Consider the following 18,415-nt stretch of genomic DNA (forward strand, 5'->3'; position numbering starts at 1 on the left):
CTCCAGTTTACAGTGATAGTAAGAATAAAATAAATGAGAATAAAAACACACAAGTTCGTGGGCCAGCACTGAGTCTTATTTAGGGAAATGCTCTGTGTACAGATTAACTCTATTCTATTTTTTTAAATTGTTGTGCCTAGTGTGCAATGGGACCTGCAGTAGTTTTGACCAGTGGATTGAAATAAGAGGAGAGAATTTAATGTAGCTTTTGTAGGCTTTATGCAAAGGCTATATTTTATAAAATTGCATAAAAACTTCCCTTTGCTAGCTATGCCTGATTAATTTAAGATATCCCCATGATGCTTATAATTGGAATATTTTTCTCATGGAAGAATGTCCCTGTTGTATAGCTTCCTCCAAAGAACCAGGCCAGGTGGAGATGGCTGAGGATGTCTATGCTTTAAGTGACTGGGCTGCATATAATTCTGTTCCAAAAGTCTGAGGCACCGTGCCATAGCTACCTACTTTGTGTTCAGCAAAGCAAAACATCTGGAGTAATAATCCTTTTTTTTTTTAAATGAATTAATGGAAAACTCATGTCTTCCCAAAGCCAGTTTCATAAAATGAGTTGGGATTATTGAACATTGATAGTATTATGTGATTACTCCTCAGCTGGCAGTGTTCTCCTAGCATTCCTTAGCAATGTTATCAGGGCATCTGATATTCCTTTCCTCCTCCCCAGCACTTGCTAATAGAGTGAGTAGCAAGTCAGACTGCAATTTGTGGCGGCTGCTGCTCAGCCATGAGTTACTGGGTAAAATGCCAACAAAAGACAGACAGCAGCACTGAGAAGCTGCAGATTTAAAGGAGTTTCCAACCTAACCCAGGAGTCCTTCAGAAATTATAAGCTTCCCATGTATGGAAGGACTGGATTTTATCATTGGAGAATGGCATCTTTTAAGATGTATTGATGAAAAGAACTATATAAAACAAGAGCTGAGTATTGTCATTATACAAATTATGGTACCAGAATTTTCTTCATAGTGGATTTCACAAAGACAATCCAAACAGAAATATTTTACATGTGAAGCACAGGAAGGAACCAAATCTGAAAGCAAGTTGAAGATTTTTAACTTGAGTGGGTTGTTACTTCAAAATCAAGCAAGGATATTGGCAAATATCCCTTTCCCCATACAAGACCTGATCACAAGATAAAGAACTGGATACAGATGCCATTATCCAACTAGTTACTAATAATCACTAGTTTAAATTCTGAGTATGTGTTTCCCAGACCTGAAGAAGAGTTCTGTGTAAGCTCAAAAGCTTGTCTCTTACCAACAGAAGTTGGTCCAATAAAAGATATTACTCACAGACCTTATTGCTCAGTTAAATTTACACAATTGAGTCAATATGTAATTATGCCATATTCTTTATATGGATTGCAATAAGAAGTGTAAAGATACTGTATAGGAATAAGAAGGTAAATGTATTGGGAATGAAATCCCAAACACATTATGTACCCATACTATGGGCAGATGCTTCATTTGTTGTATCTATCTCTAGCAGCCATGAGGCCTTCTGTCTGCTTTTGATTTTAGCCATGCTCATTTAACTTGTCACACCAATATATACTGAATTGTGAGATAGCGGAGGGAGTTTCCTCTAAACTCTACAGAAAGAATGAGCATCAGGTACTGCAGGAGTTGATAAGGCAGCTATGCTATTCTGTGAATCTTGTGGCTATTATAATGGAGCCACAATCTCCCACTAGGTATAAATGTACACAACTCCCATTGGAACCAATGGCCGGGGGGGGGACGCTGCACAGGGAATATTAATGTAACAAAGAGCTAGATTTGGTCCTCTCATACTGTGTAGATTGGTAGCAGTTTGTACACTGACAATTGAAGTTACAGTCTCTCTTCTCAAACTTCCTCCTTTAAATAACATGCTTATCTAGGGTCAGATCTTTCCATCTTTATTCAGTCCTCACTCAGGCAAGATCCCATTGACATCAATGGGAGCAGGCCTAAGTTAAGGAATTCTGAGTAGAATCCTTAGTAAGTGACCAATTAGCATGTTGTCCTGTCACAACACGGCTGTTTTGGTGTAAGTGGTGGCTGGTTGTTCAGCCCAAACATCTGAGGTTGATCTGCCACATTTAGTAATCCTCCTAGACCAGATTCCCACTCAGCTGTACAGGGGGTTCCTTTGCCTCTCTCATTCATGTTATAAATGGCTTACTCTCTGCTTTGCAGACAAACTAGATTCCAAGGCAATTCTTGGATTGTTTAAAAAGCTGTTTGACCCTTGTAAGGGACCATCTGAATTCAAAAGATCTGTTGCATGTTTTAAATCCCAAGTTAATGACCTAGCTCTAGCAAACACGTACACAATCATACAATCCCAAATTAAGTTACAGTAGCATATCTGGGGCCAAAATACACTAGTGCAACCCTGTTGACTTCACTGAATTTGCGCTTCATTAGGATTTCACAGGTGAGAAACTTGTCCCTTTTCTAAAACTTTTCTCCCTGCTAAGGCCTAGATTTATGAGAATTCACACAACTCAAAATTCACGATCAGGCAAACCTAGAAACTTTTTAATAGTGTGGGAGACCTTTGAAGATGTAAACCTATTTGTATATCTAAAGATGATGAAACCAGCAGTTTCAATAGGAAAGCTTTGCTGTCTGAAATGTACGTTTGTATTAGTATAAGTGGTCTGTAAGAATGAGCTATTAACATACACATGCTTAATCCTCCACTTACCTGAGTGAGAGAACACTGAGTAGACAGACAGCCATTCATTGCCCAATTTGTGGTAGCACTGGTCATGATTCCACAGTTAAGGTGGAGTCCAAAGTTCAGTTTAACAGATGCATTAAATGAATTGGTACAGAAAAAATAAGTTCAAAAATCTCAAGCCTGTTTTCACTGGATTGTCACACTTTTTCTTTGTACTCCTACTGGAAGAAATCTGGGACCTGTCTTTTGTCCATATTGTTGCTTCTCACATGCCAATTGGTAGTGTTTGTCTGCGGAGCCTCTTATAGCTTTTTAGCCATAACTGTGAACATGGCACCAAGCTGGATCCATATCTGGGGTAGTGCAAACACATCACAAGAGAGAAACATGGCTAAGGCCACTGTCAAGGTATAACATCTTAGATGCATGGATTGTGTGACAGATGTACTGATCTGTTGACATGTGATATAAAACCGTACAAGGGCACTGTTAAGGCTTTGCATTACTGATCAGGTTTGAAGCTGAGATACATTATTGTTTTCGGGTATCTGTTGGACCAAGTGAAAGCTTCAAGGAGCATTGGAGTCTGTAATCGACAGTGTTGTAGGCAGTATGTGAAAGTGGAAAGGAATGTACAAGTCTCTTCCCTTGATTTATTCCCATGTTTCCAAGTGTCCACCCACAGTCTTAAATTGTCAGCTTTTGTTTGCTAAGCTGTACCTGATATTCCACATGGAAGTGAAGGACTTGTATGGGGCAGGGACTATATCTTCCTTTGTGTATGGACAAAAGTCTAGCATATTTCAGACACTCCTAGAATCCAAATACATACCCCTTTTTTTAAGGGTGCGGGGATAGAAAAATGAAGTATCAAATGACTAGCCCTGCTATCACACACAACTCAATACTTAAAGGAAGGGAGACCCTAGCCTAGAAAGCAGTGACCCAAAAAGATTTGGAGGTCTTGATGGATAACCAGCTGAACATGAGCTCCCAGTGTAGTGTTGCAGACACAAGGCCTAATGTAATCCTTGCATGCATAAACGGGGGAATCTAGAGTCTAAATAAAGATTATTTACCTCTTGTTTGACACTGGTGCAACCACTGCTGGAATACTGTGTCCAGTTCTGGTGTCAACAGTTCAAGAAGGATGTTGATAACCGAGAGAATGATTATAGGATTAGAAAACATGCCTTACAGTGATGGGCCCATTTAGCATAAGAAAGAGAATGTTAAGGGTGCTTTGATTACAGTCTATGTATCTACATGGGGAACAAATATTTAATAATGGCATCTTCAATCTAGGAGAGAAAGGTATAACATGATCCAATGACTGAAAGCAGAGGCTAAACAAATTCAGAGTGGAAATAAGGTGTAAATTTTTAACCATGAGTAATTAACCATTGGAACAATTAAGGGTTGTGGTGAATTCTCTCTAGATCAAGATCAGGTTTTTTCTAAAAGACATGGTCCAAGAATATATTTTACAGACATTCTATAGCTTGTGTTATACAGGAGGTCAGACTAAATGATCAGTGGTCCCTTCTGGCCTTGGAATCTATGAATCTAGGCTGTAAGTCAGACCTGAGATCTCTTCCTGGCTCTGTCCCTGACCTGCTGTGACACCGTGCGCAAGTCATCTGAAGTCTGCCCTTCCGTTACCTCACTGGTAACACAGAGACCATATTTAATCTCCTTTGCAAAGTGTCATCAGCTCTATGGATGAAAAGAGCTACATGAGCATATAATTTGATCAATGGGGAGTGATCACCTGCATAAAAACCGTAGCTGTTCCAGGGACTAATCACTGAAGGCTTGCTCTGTCTTCTTCTCATCATCATCACACAGTAGAAGGAAATAAAACCAAAGGAGCCAATAAACAGAATGATATTTTTTTTATAAAAGAGAGAGAGAGAATATTGAGTGAGGTCAGGATACCTTTCCTTTCAGAGACCTGAAATTTGGATGGCTGATAAATACAGTTTCTATATAGCAAACTGTATGAAATATTTATATTGTATACATATTTTTAAAATAATCAAGCCTAACCAATAACATTTAGCATTCCCGTACAGTTTGCCTTAAACTTGTTCCATCCTTTAGCAACCTTGAAGTGTAACATTTATATAATGTAATTATAAACCAAGATACAATTAAAATATTCAAATCAATTTTATTGCCTCAAAGATAGATTTTAACAAATGGGGAAAATTCCAATCTCTACAGGTAGGAAGTGAGGTGGGAGACCGTATTTACTTTGAAATGGTAAAGCTGTCATTGAACAAGAGGAGAAACATAAATAATTACTATAAAACTGAATTTTTTCTCCTTCCAAAGATTAGTGGTAATTGAAAAGAAAAACTAGATGTATTTCCTTCCTCTCACTCCAACCCACAATACCAGGCCAGTTGTGTTGTTTGTGTTTTTTTTAAAATGAGTTCTTGCCAGCATGATTTTGGAAAACTGATACAATAAAAATTAATATTTTGAGAGTCCAAGGAATGCAGGATTGGTTCTTCAAAAATGTATATTTTCCTTGCTACGCTGAACTTTTGTACAAGGAAACTACTCATTACAAAAACTCTTTAATTGCTGACATTAATTATTTTTTTCTTAGTGCCATTTGTCAATGAGATCTTACAAAAACTAAACCAAACATTAATTTTTTTTCTCCAGAGTGATATCTGTGGAACTTGATATATATATCTGAATATAAAACATTTCAAGGCAAAGTATTTATAGAACTTAAAATACACAATCCTTTTAAAACATTACAGAATTCATAATTTGTCAAATTTAATACCAAGTTTTTACTTTTAAAAAATTGTTCTCAAAATAAATCCACAATCTCTTAGTGCACTTAAAGAGAAAAGATCAAAAGCATTAACTGCTCTCTTTCCTTCCAGTGTTAATTAGAATCTTAGAAGCATTTCTATCTATTATGAAATCATTTGGGGGTTTTTACATGCTTATAGGGAAACCCTGCAACACAAGTCATGAAAGCAGGCAGTTTCCAAGCTGGTTAGTTTTCATCACAGTTAAATTAAGAGTATGAACCTTACCATTTTCTTTTGTACTAATTTCCATCCTGGCGATTTTTTTTTTTAAGTCATATGGAATACATATAGCTGCCTCCTGCTTAATTCCATTGAATATAATATCCTCTTTTACCATTGTGTAGGTATGTCTGGCACCTTCACAAGTGTTGAATCCATTGCTTGTAATACTCAGAAGTTGATGGCCCATTTTATAGGACTGATTTGGGAGTCCTAAAAGAAGCTGCTAACTTTCTATGATTTGCAGAAGAAAACAGGGTCATTGTTTTAAATCAGGTAGATGAATTTAAAGTCCCTTTATGGATTTCAAGAGTTTTTCCATTTCTAATTTACTAATATCCTTCATTATCAGTGCCATCTTCAGAATCTCATTATTCCAACTCAATGTCTCCTGCATATATGGTAATCAGCAATATAGCAGCAAATCCTGTTAGTAAACCAGCATTCTGAATGAGGAAGAAGGTTAAATCTGTTCTCCTTCCAGTCACTTTCTCTCTCAGCATGTCACTCATCTCTGGGAACTAGAAGAGAGGGGTTTATTTTTTAGGTAACAGTTGCCATCTTGTGGTAGAATATGTAATTTAGCATCTTGATAGTGATTTTTATTTTGTACTTTATAGCTGTGTTTGGATCTTAACCCTAATAGAAAGGAGAGTTAGTGGTAGGGACAGGTCAAAGGGCCCATTTCACCAATGATGGGAAAACTGAAATAGTGGTCTCTCCTGTGCTGTAATCTAGAGATGTCATCCAGATCTGAACCACTTCCTTCATATGACATCAGGAATCTATGGGGGTCCATCTACTAGGCCAGCTGCTGCTATCTTGTTAATACAAGCAGCTGCTGCTATCTTGCCAAGTTACACAATCATAATAAAAAAGATGTTATGGTCTGTCATTTCAAACACTGCTGCAGTCAGGAACTTCTCTAGGGTCTTTTAGGGAATGCAAAATAAGGATTCTGGGGGCACATCTACAAACTACCACCGTGGAACTGAAAATGCATACATCCTTTCAGAACTGGAACACCTAAGTGAGCTCTTAGGGGTGTTGATGAGCTGGTGGGAATCAGGACAGAAAGAACAATGACTCTGCGGTGAGATTTATCCTTTCACCTAAGGTACCAATGCACGAAAGGGACAGGCTGTAATAAAGGAAGATTGATGTATTTTTAATCAGTTTCATGTAGCAATAAGAAAGTATGATAATTAACGAACTGGACCAGAAGACTGAAGCAACATACTATAGAATTAGTTGAGTTTGCTAGCAGTCAGTGACGACTCTGTCATTAAAGGTGACAGGAGACCTTAACACTCATGTCAACACTCCCTTTCACCTACAACCTAGAACTCCTCACATGCATGTTATCAACTATAGGCTGCTCTCAGGTTCTACCCACCTGTGGCCACACATGGAACCGTATATTCAATCTGGATATGTATAAAGCCAACACAAAAATTATATTGCTACTATGGATGGACCACCATCTGTTGCTAGTGGTTATCAGAACACTTCCTCTTGCATAACAAGGACAAGCTTTCTTAGTAAGTTTCCACTGCGCTCTTACACAGCCAGAGTGTCAAGACACTGATGACCAAATAAGATGCTATAATCACATAAATATCCACTGCTAGCGACATTAGCTTCTAATCAGTACCTCCCTTCCTACATATGCACACTGCCTCCACTGATCTCCCAGGTTCTCAGGCCAACGAATACAGGAACTGTTGAAGGAATGAGACCAAGCAGCCACTAGCTAAAAACATGAGCTAAAGATGAAAGTCTCTGGGACAAGAAATTCCTTCAGACTTGCTCCAGTGTCCTATAGACACATCCACTTTCTCATCAGCCATAGTTAATACAAAGTCTATGGTCCAGCTGAGCTAGAGTGTACACTGTTTGTTTGTTTAAACCTGTAGTGTATTCCAGAGCCCCCAACCTCCTCCACAAACTGCTGAAGAATGATCTGCCTTCTCTGACCAAGTTGCACTTGTGTGTGGAAGCAAACAAACAAGCATGGAATAGATAATGCCATGCCTCCCTTAAGGACCATTCAAACAGCAGGAGATCCTGGACATAGTTCCTTCCCTATGAGCCACTCCCTATTATTCTTAACCATATTTCACAGAAGTGAACATTTAGGCTCTCTAACAACACAGGCTATTAACTCTTTCTTTGAAAAGCAGGCTACTACCTACCTTGAAAAATGTTGTAGGTCTAGAACAGGGGTGGCTAACCTGTGGCTCCGGAGCCACATGCAGCTCTTCAGAAGTTAATATGCAGCTCCAAGGCTGGAGCTACAGGCGCCAACTTTCCAATGTGCTGTGGAGTGCTCACTGCTCAACCCCTGGCTCTGCCCCCACTCCAGCCCTCCCCAAGACTGCAGTACCCTCGCTCCTTCCCCACAGAGCCTCCTGCACGCCATGAAAGAGCGAGGGGGAGGCGCTGATCAGTGGGGCTGCTGATGGGTGGGAGGAGAAGCTGATGTGGGGCTGCTGACGTATTACTGTGGCTCTTGGGCAATGTGCATTGGTAAATTCTGGCTCCTTCTCAGGCTCAGGTTGGCCACCCCTGTTCTAGAACCACTCCTAACTGCACAGACCTGGTAAACTACAGGCAAATAATCTCTAACTTCCCTTTCCTTGGGATGGATTATTTATAAAATGATTAAAGGCAGCCTCATATCGCCTAACAAGAGCCAATTTCCCAATCAGGCTTCAGCTGAGGGTATGACATGGAAATCATACTGGCTGTCCTGATGACTGTCTCCTGGCCCCTGCCAGTCAAACATTTTTTTTCCCCCTCTCTCTGCAGCAATTGAAACCTACATTATGAGATACTGCAGGACTGACTTAGAGAGCTAGCAGGAGTTAGTGACAGTACCCCCAGATGTTTTCATCCTTCCTAACAGACCACACCCAGAGGACAGCAATGGTTAACGGCACTTCTGCAACCAAGGGCCTAGTCTCTAAAGTTCCACCACGCTCCTTTCAACCTATGGAACGTCTACGTTAAACCCCTATGGGAAGCTTATCAGATGCTATTGCTTTAAATGCCAGGAGTATGTGGATGACACTCGGCTATTTATCTCTTTCACCTCCCCTGTAAACTATACTACCTCCAGCTATCCTGCACCTGAACAACACCAGATCAGAGCTGGCTGAAGCTGAACCCAGGGGGAAAAAACCCAGGACTAATGCTAATGGGGTACAGAGAGAAACTTCTCAGAACTAGACAATACCATCAATACAGGGTACCTACCCAACCATGGACAAAAGTATGTAACCTAGAACTCCTCGTGGAATTGATACAAGACACCAAAATAACTGAGAAGCTTATTTCAACCTGCAACATGCCAGGAGACAATACCCCATCCTGTTTGTCCAGATGACCTTCTATCCTGTCAGACACAAACCTCTAAACACAATGATCCATTAATTTGTGACAGCCAGGGTCACGTATTGTAACCTGTGTAGTCGGAAATAAATCCAAAACCACTCAACTTCAATGGTGCAGAATGCAGTTCACTTGCTGACAAAGACAGCCCAGCAGCTGCTGCTTCTCATCGCCATCCTCAAATCATGGCACTGGCTACCGTCCACTGTTGACTCAAGTTTAAAGTTCTAGTCTTGGTTGGTTGTGTGTGTTTGTTTTCTGAAAAGCTCTCAGTGGGGTGATATTAAGCCAGCTCAAACTGCCTCTCCCTTCATGAACTCCCAAGGCAAGTGCAATCCCCTCAGACAGGTTAAGACTAGTGGGAGCAGAAGACAGTCTTCTCAGAAGTAAGCCCATCACTGTGCAAGTCCTCCCTCTCACCCCACACACACATGCACTCACTCTCGCTCTCTCACCCACACATGGCCGTCATTAACAAGCTCTGCTCTGCCTGCTCTCTGAACAGGGGAGAGAAGAACAAGAAGAGAAATGAAGTTCTAATTAATCCTACCTGCTTCTAGACAGAGGAGTGTGAAAATCAGGAGAGAAGTGGAAAATCAGACCTCTGTATAGAGCACTCGCATAATTTTTTTTTCAGATACAATTGTAATGGACAACCTAAAAACAGAAGAGCAATGGATATGGAGACAGGGTGTTCTCTATATAATGGGTTTAACAACAATTTAAGTTGAGCTACTCTAAAAGTAAAGACAATTCATAATTTTTGCATGATATTCATGTTACATGAGTACTTGCATTTATGATCTCATATCAAAGAGCATTTGGAGTGAAATTAAACCATTTCAGTTGTGAAATTGTTCTTGTAGAGGTTACTAAGGCATTGTGAGTTTGAAAGACTCTTGGTGTGCTGGTTGACTCTAAAATGGCCTCAAGTGGTACCTGTGCAATCATATCTTGTTGGGCTGTAGCTCGAGGTGGGCCAAAATTGTCACCTTGCCCTGAGGCCCTTCAAATTCTGGGAATTTAGAGGAGCTTCAGGTTTGAACTCTGGGCTGTGAACCTACATGAACAGATGTGGTTTAAAACTCCGTTCCATTTCAGGAGAATAGCTGGTCTTCCAAGATTTGAGCCTAAGACAGTAATGTTTATGAATGATAGCTAACAAGATTTCTGAATTTTGTGATTTTAAAAATCTTATCATGAGAAAAGTTCACATGACTTTGATGCTGTTGAGTCCAAATTGCAGCTGTCAGAAACAAGCCCCAGTCTAAAACTTATGTGTCCCCAGCCTTCACACCTTACTTATGAAATATATAGGCCACGGAGCCTATTATGAAGACAAAGGTTACTACATTTGTACTGAATCAGCAAGTATGAAAGGGTGGGTCTTCACTCATGGCTGATGTTTGCTTTTGTGCCATTCTTATTTTTTAGCTGTAGTAGTTACAAATAAGTGGGGTGAGGAACACTTGACTCCCAAAGCCCTAAACTGAATAAAAAGCACCTCAAAATGCAACAGGTGAGATTACTGACAAGGCTTTTTAATAACTTAAAGCATGATGCTAGAGTTGGAGCAAAAAAGTTGGAAACCTATGTTTGGAAAAGACAAGTTAATGCTGACATCAAAGATTATTGTTCCTCATAACTTTCCTACTCAACTAACAGTTCATAAATAGCATCCTACATTTTTCATTATATACATACAAACTTATACTGAAATATAAAGAATTGTTGAATCGTAAAAAAAAAAAAATAAGGATTGTGTTAGTTTAATGTTACTAGTTTGATTATGTAGAGTGATTGAGTTTGGATAGTACCTATGTTAAGGCTTTGCCCTAGCTTTTGTCTTGCCAATCTTTCTCTTACCTAGACTTCTTTCAATAATGCTTACAGGACAAAGGTGGTGTTATGTGTTGGAGGACTTAGACTAATTAACTTCCTCTTATCTGATACTCACAACATAATGTTTAGTCCCTATATTGGAAAAACCATGAGTAAGATAACAAAGACCTGAAAATAGTATAGAGAGCAAAAGGTATGTAAATTGAAGCTTGCATGTGCATACTGTAAAAGTTACATAAGACAATGTTTTATAAGCTTAATGTTGAGTGAAGGAAGGCTAATGAATCTGTAATGTGAAAAGGTACAAGGGAACAAGACTCAAGTCTCAGAAATATCAGACCGGAGACTTGAGACAACCGTCATGAAATGCAGAAGAGTCTCCTGGTACCCTGGAACTCAGTAACTTAGGCCTCTACCTATTCCACCTTATCTGTTTTTTGTCTAGCATAAATGTGATCAAATTATAAGTGACAATAATTCTGTCTGAATATGTATAAATTTGGGTGGACTTGTGACTCAGTTTACAAAAGAATTTTTTCTCAATAGCGATTCCTGCTGGAGTAAGAGAATTTTTCTCCGTTCATATAGTGTTGCACAGTTGGCTAGGTGCACTAAGAAGGTTTTCACTTTGATATATTTGCTTTGTGCCCCAAAGCAATATCCTGACACTCCCATCTTTTTACCATGGTGACACAATTGATACGTTTTGTGCAAAGCGTGCCTTGTAAGGTATCATTCTCAAAGTCTTGATCTGTTAAACATTGACAGCACATACAATAATATCCTTTTGGATTGTATCTGAAGTTATGAATATTGACGGTGTACCAATATTTCAAATGTGTTTGCTCCTGGAGTGACACCCACAAGGCAGTTTATATCCAGACTAGTCAGCACATTGTGGACGAATCATCCAAGGTAACTGCCCATTAAGAAACACAAGAGGCCATAAAAGAAGCTTATCTTCACCTGATGGGCTCTTCTGTGGACACTTCAGCCAGTATGTGAGTAATGGCTGCTATGAGTCATTGAAGCATGCAAGGGCATGTGACTAGATCATGTGATACTGGACTCCATCTTAGGCCTGTACTTTTCCACAAACTGGGCTGGGGACTTTGCTTGGAACAAAAGTTCCCACCCCATGAAGGAAGCTATAAAAGGAGGAAGTGACATCCCTTGGCCTCACTCCCCTTACAACTGAACACCTGGAAACACCTTCGGAACAAAGACTGAACCAGGGATATGGTCCCAGGCTGAAGGGATTTCTAGCCTGTGTATGGAAGATTGGTGAACTGTTTGTACCATGAGGGTGAGACACTGCTTGATTCAAATCCTATCTAGGGTATAGAGCTTAGCCTGCAATTTTGTTTTATTTCTTGGGTAACAAACTTTGATCTGTACGCTATGACTTGAAATCCATCTTTCTGTATTTAATAAATGTTTTATATTTTTTTTACCTAAAACAGTGTGTTTGAAGTGCAAGGGAATATCTGCTCAGGAACAGGGGCTGGTGCATTGTCCTCTCCACACTGAAGGAGGGGTGGACTAGGAAATAAACATACTGGTCAGACTTTTGACCAGGGCAAAACAGTACAGCTCTGGGCTCCTAGGCTGGGGGGGGACTGGCTGAAGCCTCTCTATTGTTAGTTCATGAGTGGCTAGGAGAAGCATTCATGTAACTGCAGCTGGATATGTCTCTGCTTGTGTGGGGCTGTGTAAGTTGTAAAATGTGGAGAGAACGGCAGCTTGTCACGACCTCACAGCTTGGGTTGGGGGCAGGTTAGTGAGACCCAAGTTTCCAGTTGCACCCAACGGAAGTCTAATGAATCTGTACATCCCCTATCAGGATCAGAGGGCAGAATACCAAATTATAGTGAATGAACCATTATTCAGGTCCCCTGTGGAAATGCCTATATTCTTATGCATGCATTAAATAAATAAAATGAAATTGTATCTCACCATATCTGCCAGGGAAATGTACAGGAACATACCACCAGCTATTGCAAAGATAATGTTAGGAGCAAAGTTGCTGCCCACTAATATACCAAAAACCAGACCAATGTAGCAGGAACATGATGAAATAAAGTTGAAAAATAGAGCCTGGTAGGTGCTCATTCCTGCATTTATCAAAATGATAAAATCCCCTAGGGAAAAAAAAAAGGTGGAAGAGGACATTAAGTGATTATTTTCTGAAGGTTTGAAAGGAGATTTGTAACTTGTATGACAATTATAACCCAGCCCTCTTTCATATAAATACTGAAGAACATTTTCAGTCAGCATTAACATGACTGACAGGTGAGTTAATGTAAATATCTTACCCAGTTCATGAGGAAACTCCTCACATAAGATTGCTATGGATGTACTAAGTCCCTGAAGCAGAGAGAGGGTGAAGGAAGCACCAATAGCCAGACCATCAATGAAGTTGTGCAAGGCATCGCTCAGCGTGATCATCCAGGCAATTGTTCCAATCTCTGACAATGTGGGTCCCTTTAAACATTTACTTTGGGTTTGGGTTTTCTCTTCCTGCAGAAAGAACATAGCAATTATGTGATGCATTAAACAGCTGCAAAGAAGCCAGTGGATTTCTTTCCCTTTTTTAATGTAGAACTGCTAAAAGGTAAAAGTACTAACTGTAATGGAGACCAAAGCTTTTTGTCCTCAGAGCTGACACTGAACAGGCAGCAGCTGTACCCGCTTTCCTACATCACTGAGTTAATCTACTTTGATGCAATTGGGGAAGGATGGATCACCACTCTGACTGTGAGATAGCATCTCAATGCCCATTTAGCCCTTGGTTCATCTGCTGAGACAAACACCAAGGGTGAGAACTGGGGTAGTGGATTTTACAATTCACACACCAATCCATGAAAAGCTGGACAGAATACAAACTTGGGCTTCAAATGGGGTACTAAAAAGCAATCACTCACTTTCCACCCCAACCACTTAATTAGAAATGAAAGGGCGCTATCATATTATCAGTCCCTGTAATTCTCACTTGGGCACTCAGATACCCTGCTGATGAGCACCTCTATAAAACCCTAGATAGCCATCCAGGAGCATCATCGATTGTTTCACTTCTAAGTTTGGGCCATGCAAGTCACATCCTGGGGTTAAAATCAGTTTCTAAGGAGTGCATGTTCAATATCATTGCCAGTAAGTAATTTTCACTGTGCTGCTGAATGGTTCTAAGTTTAAAAAAAAAAACACAAACACACAGCTTAGTGTAGAGCTGCTGAGTATGAACATTTAGGACCCACTACTGTATCCCAGAGATGGAAATAGAAGTCTGGCACCATGTAGTAATGAACCCCTTCAGGCAGATAAAGCACAAAATAAATGACAGGTTTCAGAGGAACAGCCGTGTTAGTCTGTATTCGCAAAAAGAAAAGGAGTACTTGTGGCACCTTAGAGACTAACCAATTTATTTGAGCATGAGCTTTCGTGAGCCACAGCTCACTTCATCAGATGTTTACCGTGGAAACTGCAGCAGACTTTATATACACACAGAGAATATGAAACAATACCTCCTCCCACCCCACTGTCCTGCTGGTAATAGCTTATCTAAAGTGATGTGGGGGGGTGGAGGGTGAGAAAACCTGGATTTGTGCTGGAAATGGCCCACCTGCTGATCACTTTAGATAAGCTATTACCAGCAGGACAGTGGGGTGGGAGGAGGTATTGTTTCATATTCTCTGTGTGTATATAAAGTCTGCTGCAGTTTCCACGGTACACATCTGATGAAGTGAGCTGTGGCTCACGAAAGCTCATGCTCAAATAAATTGGTTAGTCTCTAAGGTGCCACAAGTACTCCTTTTCTTTTCACAAAATAAATGGTCTCCTTTGAAAATGTGGTTTCCTATATGTTTGCACATACAATTACAAATGCAGTAGCACAATTACTGTAAAACCCAACAACATTTGTACATAAAAGCTCTTGGAAATCCATTAACTAGTGCTTGAAATGGAGAGTTAAATATATATTGAAGTTACAGAAACACTGCCCTTTCTCTTTAGCAAACTCTGTATATATCAATGTAATACCATATTCCTCTGATTACAAGAGAACTACAAAAATAGTTGTAGGAAGTTGTTATACTATAATTATAAATTTAAAAAAGTGTGGGGGGTTTTGCTATGTGAAAGATAGAAGCTACTGAACAATTACAATTTGATCTTAATAAATGAGCATATAAAATACTGATTGATATCTTACCCGGGTTGACATTGCTATATGTTAGCACTGACTTGGCAGCTAACAAAGAGAGCATCACTGACTCTGCAACCTTGCCAAAATAGCTTTTTTCATATTGCTCAAGTGAGTTGTGAGCGAGCAGTTTATAAAAGCGTATCTCTTCTTCCTAGATAAGCTTATACAACCGACTGAGAAACAATACATTAAATAAAAAACAATGTTCATACCTGAGCAGAGACCACACTAACTGTGTCAAAATTGGGGTTTCCATTAGGCTCTATTATGGCTGGATTTGCATAGCACATCATCCCATTATTAGATTTCAATGGCGTGGGTGGATTACCCTTATCCTGAGGAAGATTCTGTTTGTGAGTTTCAAAGTGAGTGTGGCCAGTCTAAATGGGGGGAGAAAAGAAACAAAACAAAAATACAGACTGCAAAATAGGAATGTGTCTAAACACACTGTGCAAGAAAAATCAGCTTGTCCATTTGGATGGACATACAGATGTCTATGTTTGTGCTGATTATACTGTTAGGCAGAACTTCCCAAACTAGTCAGAGGACCACTGGTGGTCCACAGAGCATTTGCTGTTCATTAATGGAAAGCTTGCTCTTCACAAGGCAGTGCTTTTTCCTTCTCAATTCCAGCTGTTAAGTTGCACTAAAGACAACTAAAAATACATTAGCAAGTACTGAACGTTCCTGTTCCATGTATGTAATCAGTATGAATTGGCACATGGACCACCTCCCTATTGTAATCTTCAACAGCAGGGAGATGGGGCTGAGGAATCTCCAAGGGGGAAGAGGAGGTACACCAGACAGCTGAGGTGCAATTTAAACTCTGAACAAGTTTGAGACGCCCTGCTCTGAGACACATGCTGCAGACTGTACATGAGCACACAAGACAACAAATACAGTATGATATGGGGACGAAACCGAGAGCCTGTGCAGAACCCACAATTCCTGTTAAGGTTTCTGCACTGGAACATGGAGGGGATGTGGGGATATTGGCAGTGAGGTTAAAGCACAGTCAGTGTAGAGTCAATAGGCCAAAACCTTCATGGGTGGGAGTGTCTGGCTGTATCCACTTATCCTCCTTACACCCTACAGTATCTGCATGAGTGGCCAAGGGAGGGCTCAGGGTAGAATGCCCTTTATGTATTTCCACCAGGCAAAATCCATTCATTCAGGCTTTGCTCACAGGATTTGGTCCTTCAGGGTGCATAGAATGTGGCCTAATGATTAGAGCAGGAGATGGGAACTCGGTTTCTGGGTTCTATTCCCAGCTCTGCTTGTAATTCTCTGTGTGAGACAGGTTAAGTTACTGAGCCTCTCTGAGCCTCAGTTTAACCAAGTATCTCAGAGGGGTGTTGTAAGACTGAGATCCTTGGAAAATAATGTAAAATCTTGTATATCATCAAACTACCAACTATCTAATAAAAATATAACAGCTGTTTCAAACTAAGGCTCAGTTTTGTAATATAAAAAAGCCTGCTAGTAATATAACTTGCTGAAATATATCAAAATACATCAGTCCAGTTCGTTACCTGGCCATAGGTCTTCAATATCATTTTAAGAATCCTTTCCACAAAGAAGAGAATATAGAATCCACCAAACACAGCTACTGCTTTCTCAACATAGTTGTCAGTTTTAGGATCCAATCCAAATGCCTAGAAGAGAATGTAACAGCAATTCAAGTTAGTCAATCTTAACACACTTTCGGGGGGAAAAATACACTAGTTGGACTGGATCCTCTGAAGGACTGAGTGTCTACTACCACCAGTGGCTTTAATGGGTCCTAAGTTATTACTCAAACCTAAATCTTTTAAGTTAGGCCATCAATAGTTGGGCTGATGTATTGAAATAGTACAATTTACAGACCTAGTATAGAAGTCATTCTCGAAAGTCTCTCCATTTATTTCAGTAGGCTTTGTTCCCAGTAAGCAATATTTACTGTCCTAGAACCATTACATATTTGGCAACTATTGGTTTTGTTTTGGAAGCTTCATGCATAGAAAATAAATCCTCCCCTTCCAAACAGTAATTTAGGTCATGATAGTCATAGGTTAAAATGAAATGATGACAAGTCACTTTAATTACTAAATGGTAAAATCTAGTTGGCAAGAACAAAAATCCCAAATACAGTCCAAATGTGTGGAAAATTATATATAGATGTGTCTGTTTCATAACCTCTTTCCACAACAGGTAATTTAAATATATTTCTCTACATGTGCAATTTTGACAGTGGTTTGCCAATATTTGATCTAAGTTTAGTCTCTTGACCCATGGTAGTATTTGAGGAAGAAACAGGTATTTCCCTGACAACTAAAATCCCCACTAAACCTGAGCTAGGAAGAAACTTCTGTTATTTTAATGGGCGAGAGGGAAGGGCACAAGTCTGCTTGCATGAGGACTTGTCAGGATACAGACTTGAAGAGGAATTTTACCTGTGTAAGGACAGAGTAAGCAGAATTTGGCTATAAGAGCCTAATTTAACCCTCAAAGATGCATGTGCAACTCTCATTGCCACCAGTAGTAATAGCATGCATTCTGAGGACCAAATTCAGTTATAACACTTTAGCTTGCCAAAAGTATCTGAAGTAAATGCAATAAAGTAAAAATTGCCATGCTGACTTTAATGCCTAAATTACTATTGTCAAAAATCAAATCAAGTGCCCAAGAAAATAAGGAGTGAAACTCAGACTTTGGGCCTAAGTGCATATGAACTTTTCCATGTGCCCGATTTAGATGCACAAAATTTACTGTGCTGGCATATGCACTTAGATATCTAAACCAGGCAAACACAAAAGTATCTGTACTGTCAGCAAAATACCTACTGGAAAATTTAGGTCCCATATTTTAAAAACCCAATGGTTGACCCTGCATTTTTTAAACTATTATATAAAATCCCCTGATGCAGATTAACTTTCCACTAATATTTATTCAATGAACTGAAATAAGAACTGCAAGCACTTTGATAAGTGACAGTAAAAGCTGCCTGTTTTCCTGGGGGATACCTATTGGGTCTGAGCCTGCAAACGCTTACCAACTTGAGTAGACCCATTACTGTCTGTGGGACTGATTGCATTAACAACAGTTTGTAAGACAAGATTCCATTATTGTTACTTCTTGCAACAATATTACTACACCGTGAACTACAACAGACATTCCTAAGCCTTCTACCAATATAGCCACAATACAATACAGAACCTGGAACAAATTGATCGCTGTTGTAATTTTGTTAACT

At 39.7% G+C, this 18,415-nt stretch overlaps 1 protein-coding gene across 2 annotated transcripts in view; it reads right to left on the reverse strand.

Moving 5' to 3' along the window:
* Positions 1–4,566: 4,566 nt before the first annotated feature.
* SLC39A8 (solute carrier family 39 member 8) overlaps positions 4,567–18,415 on the reverse strand; it is a 36,382-nt gene continuing 22,533 nt past the window's right edge. For both annotated transcript variants that reach the window (XM_048846996.2, XM_075127547.1), the window contains 5 exons: positions 16,716–16,838; positions 15,396–15,563; positions 13,295–13,499; positions 12,936–13,120; positions 4,567–6,265 (listed from right to left, as the gene is read on the reverse strand). In XM_048846996.2, the coding sequence (XP_048702953.2) occupies positions 6,116–6,265; positions 12,936–13,120; positions 13,295–13,499; positions 15,396–15,563; positions 16,716–16,838 (831 nt within the window). In that variant the 3' untranslated portion in view covers positions 4,567–6,115. The remainder of the gene's footprint in view (positions 6,266–12,935; positions 13,121–13,294; positions 13,500–15,395; positions 15,564–16,715; positions 16,839–18,415) is intronic.

The sequence above is a fragment of the Caretta caretta genome, chromosome 4, assembly GCF_965140235.1.
Source record: "Caretta caretta isolate rCarCar2 chromosome 4, rCarCar1.hap1, whole genome shotgun sequence".
Lineage (NCBI taxonomy): Eukaryota > Metazoa > Chordata > Testudines > Cheloniidae > Caretta > Caretta caretta.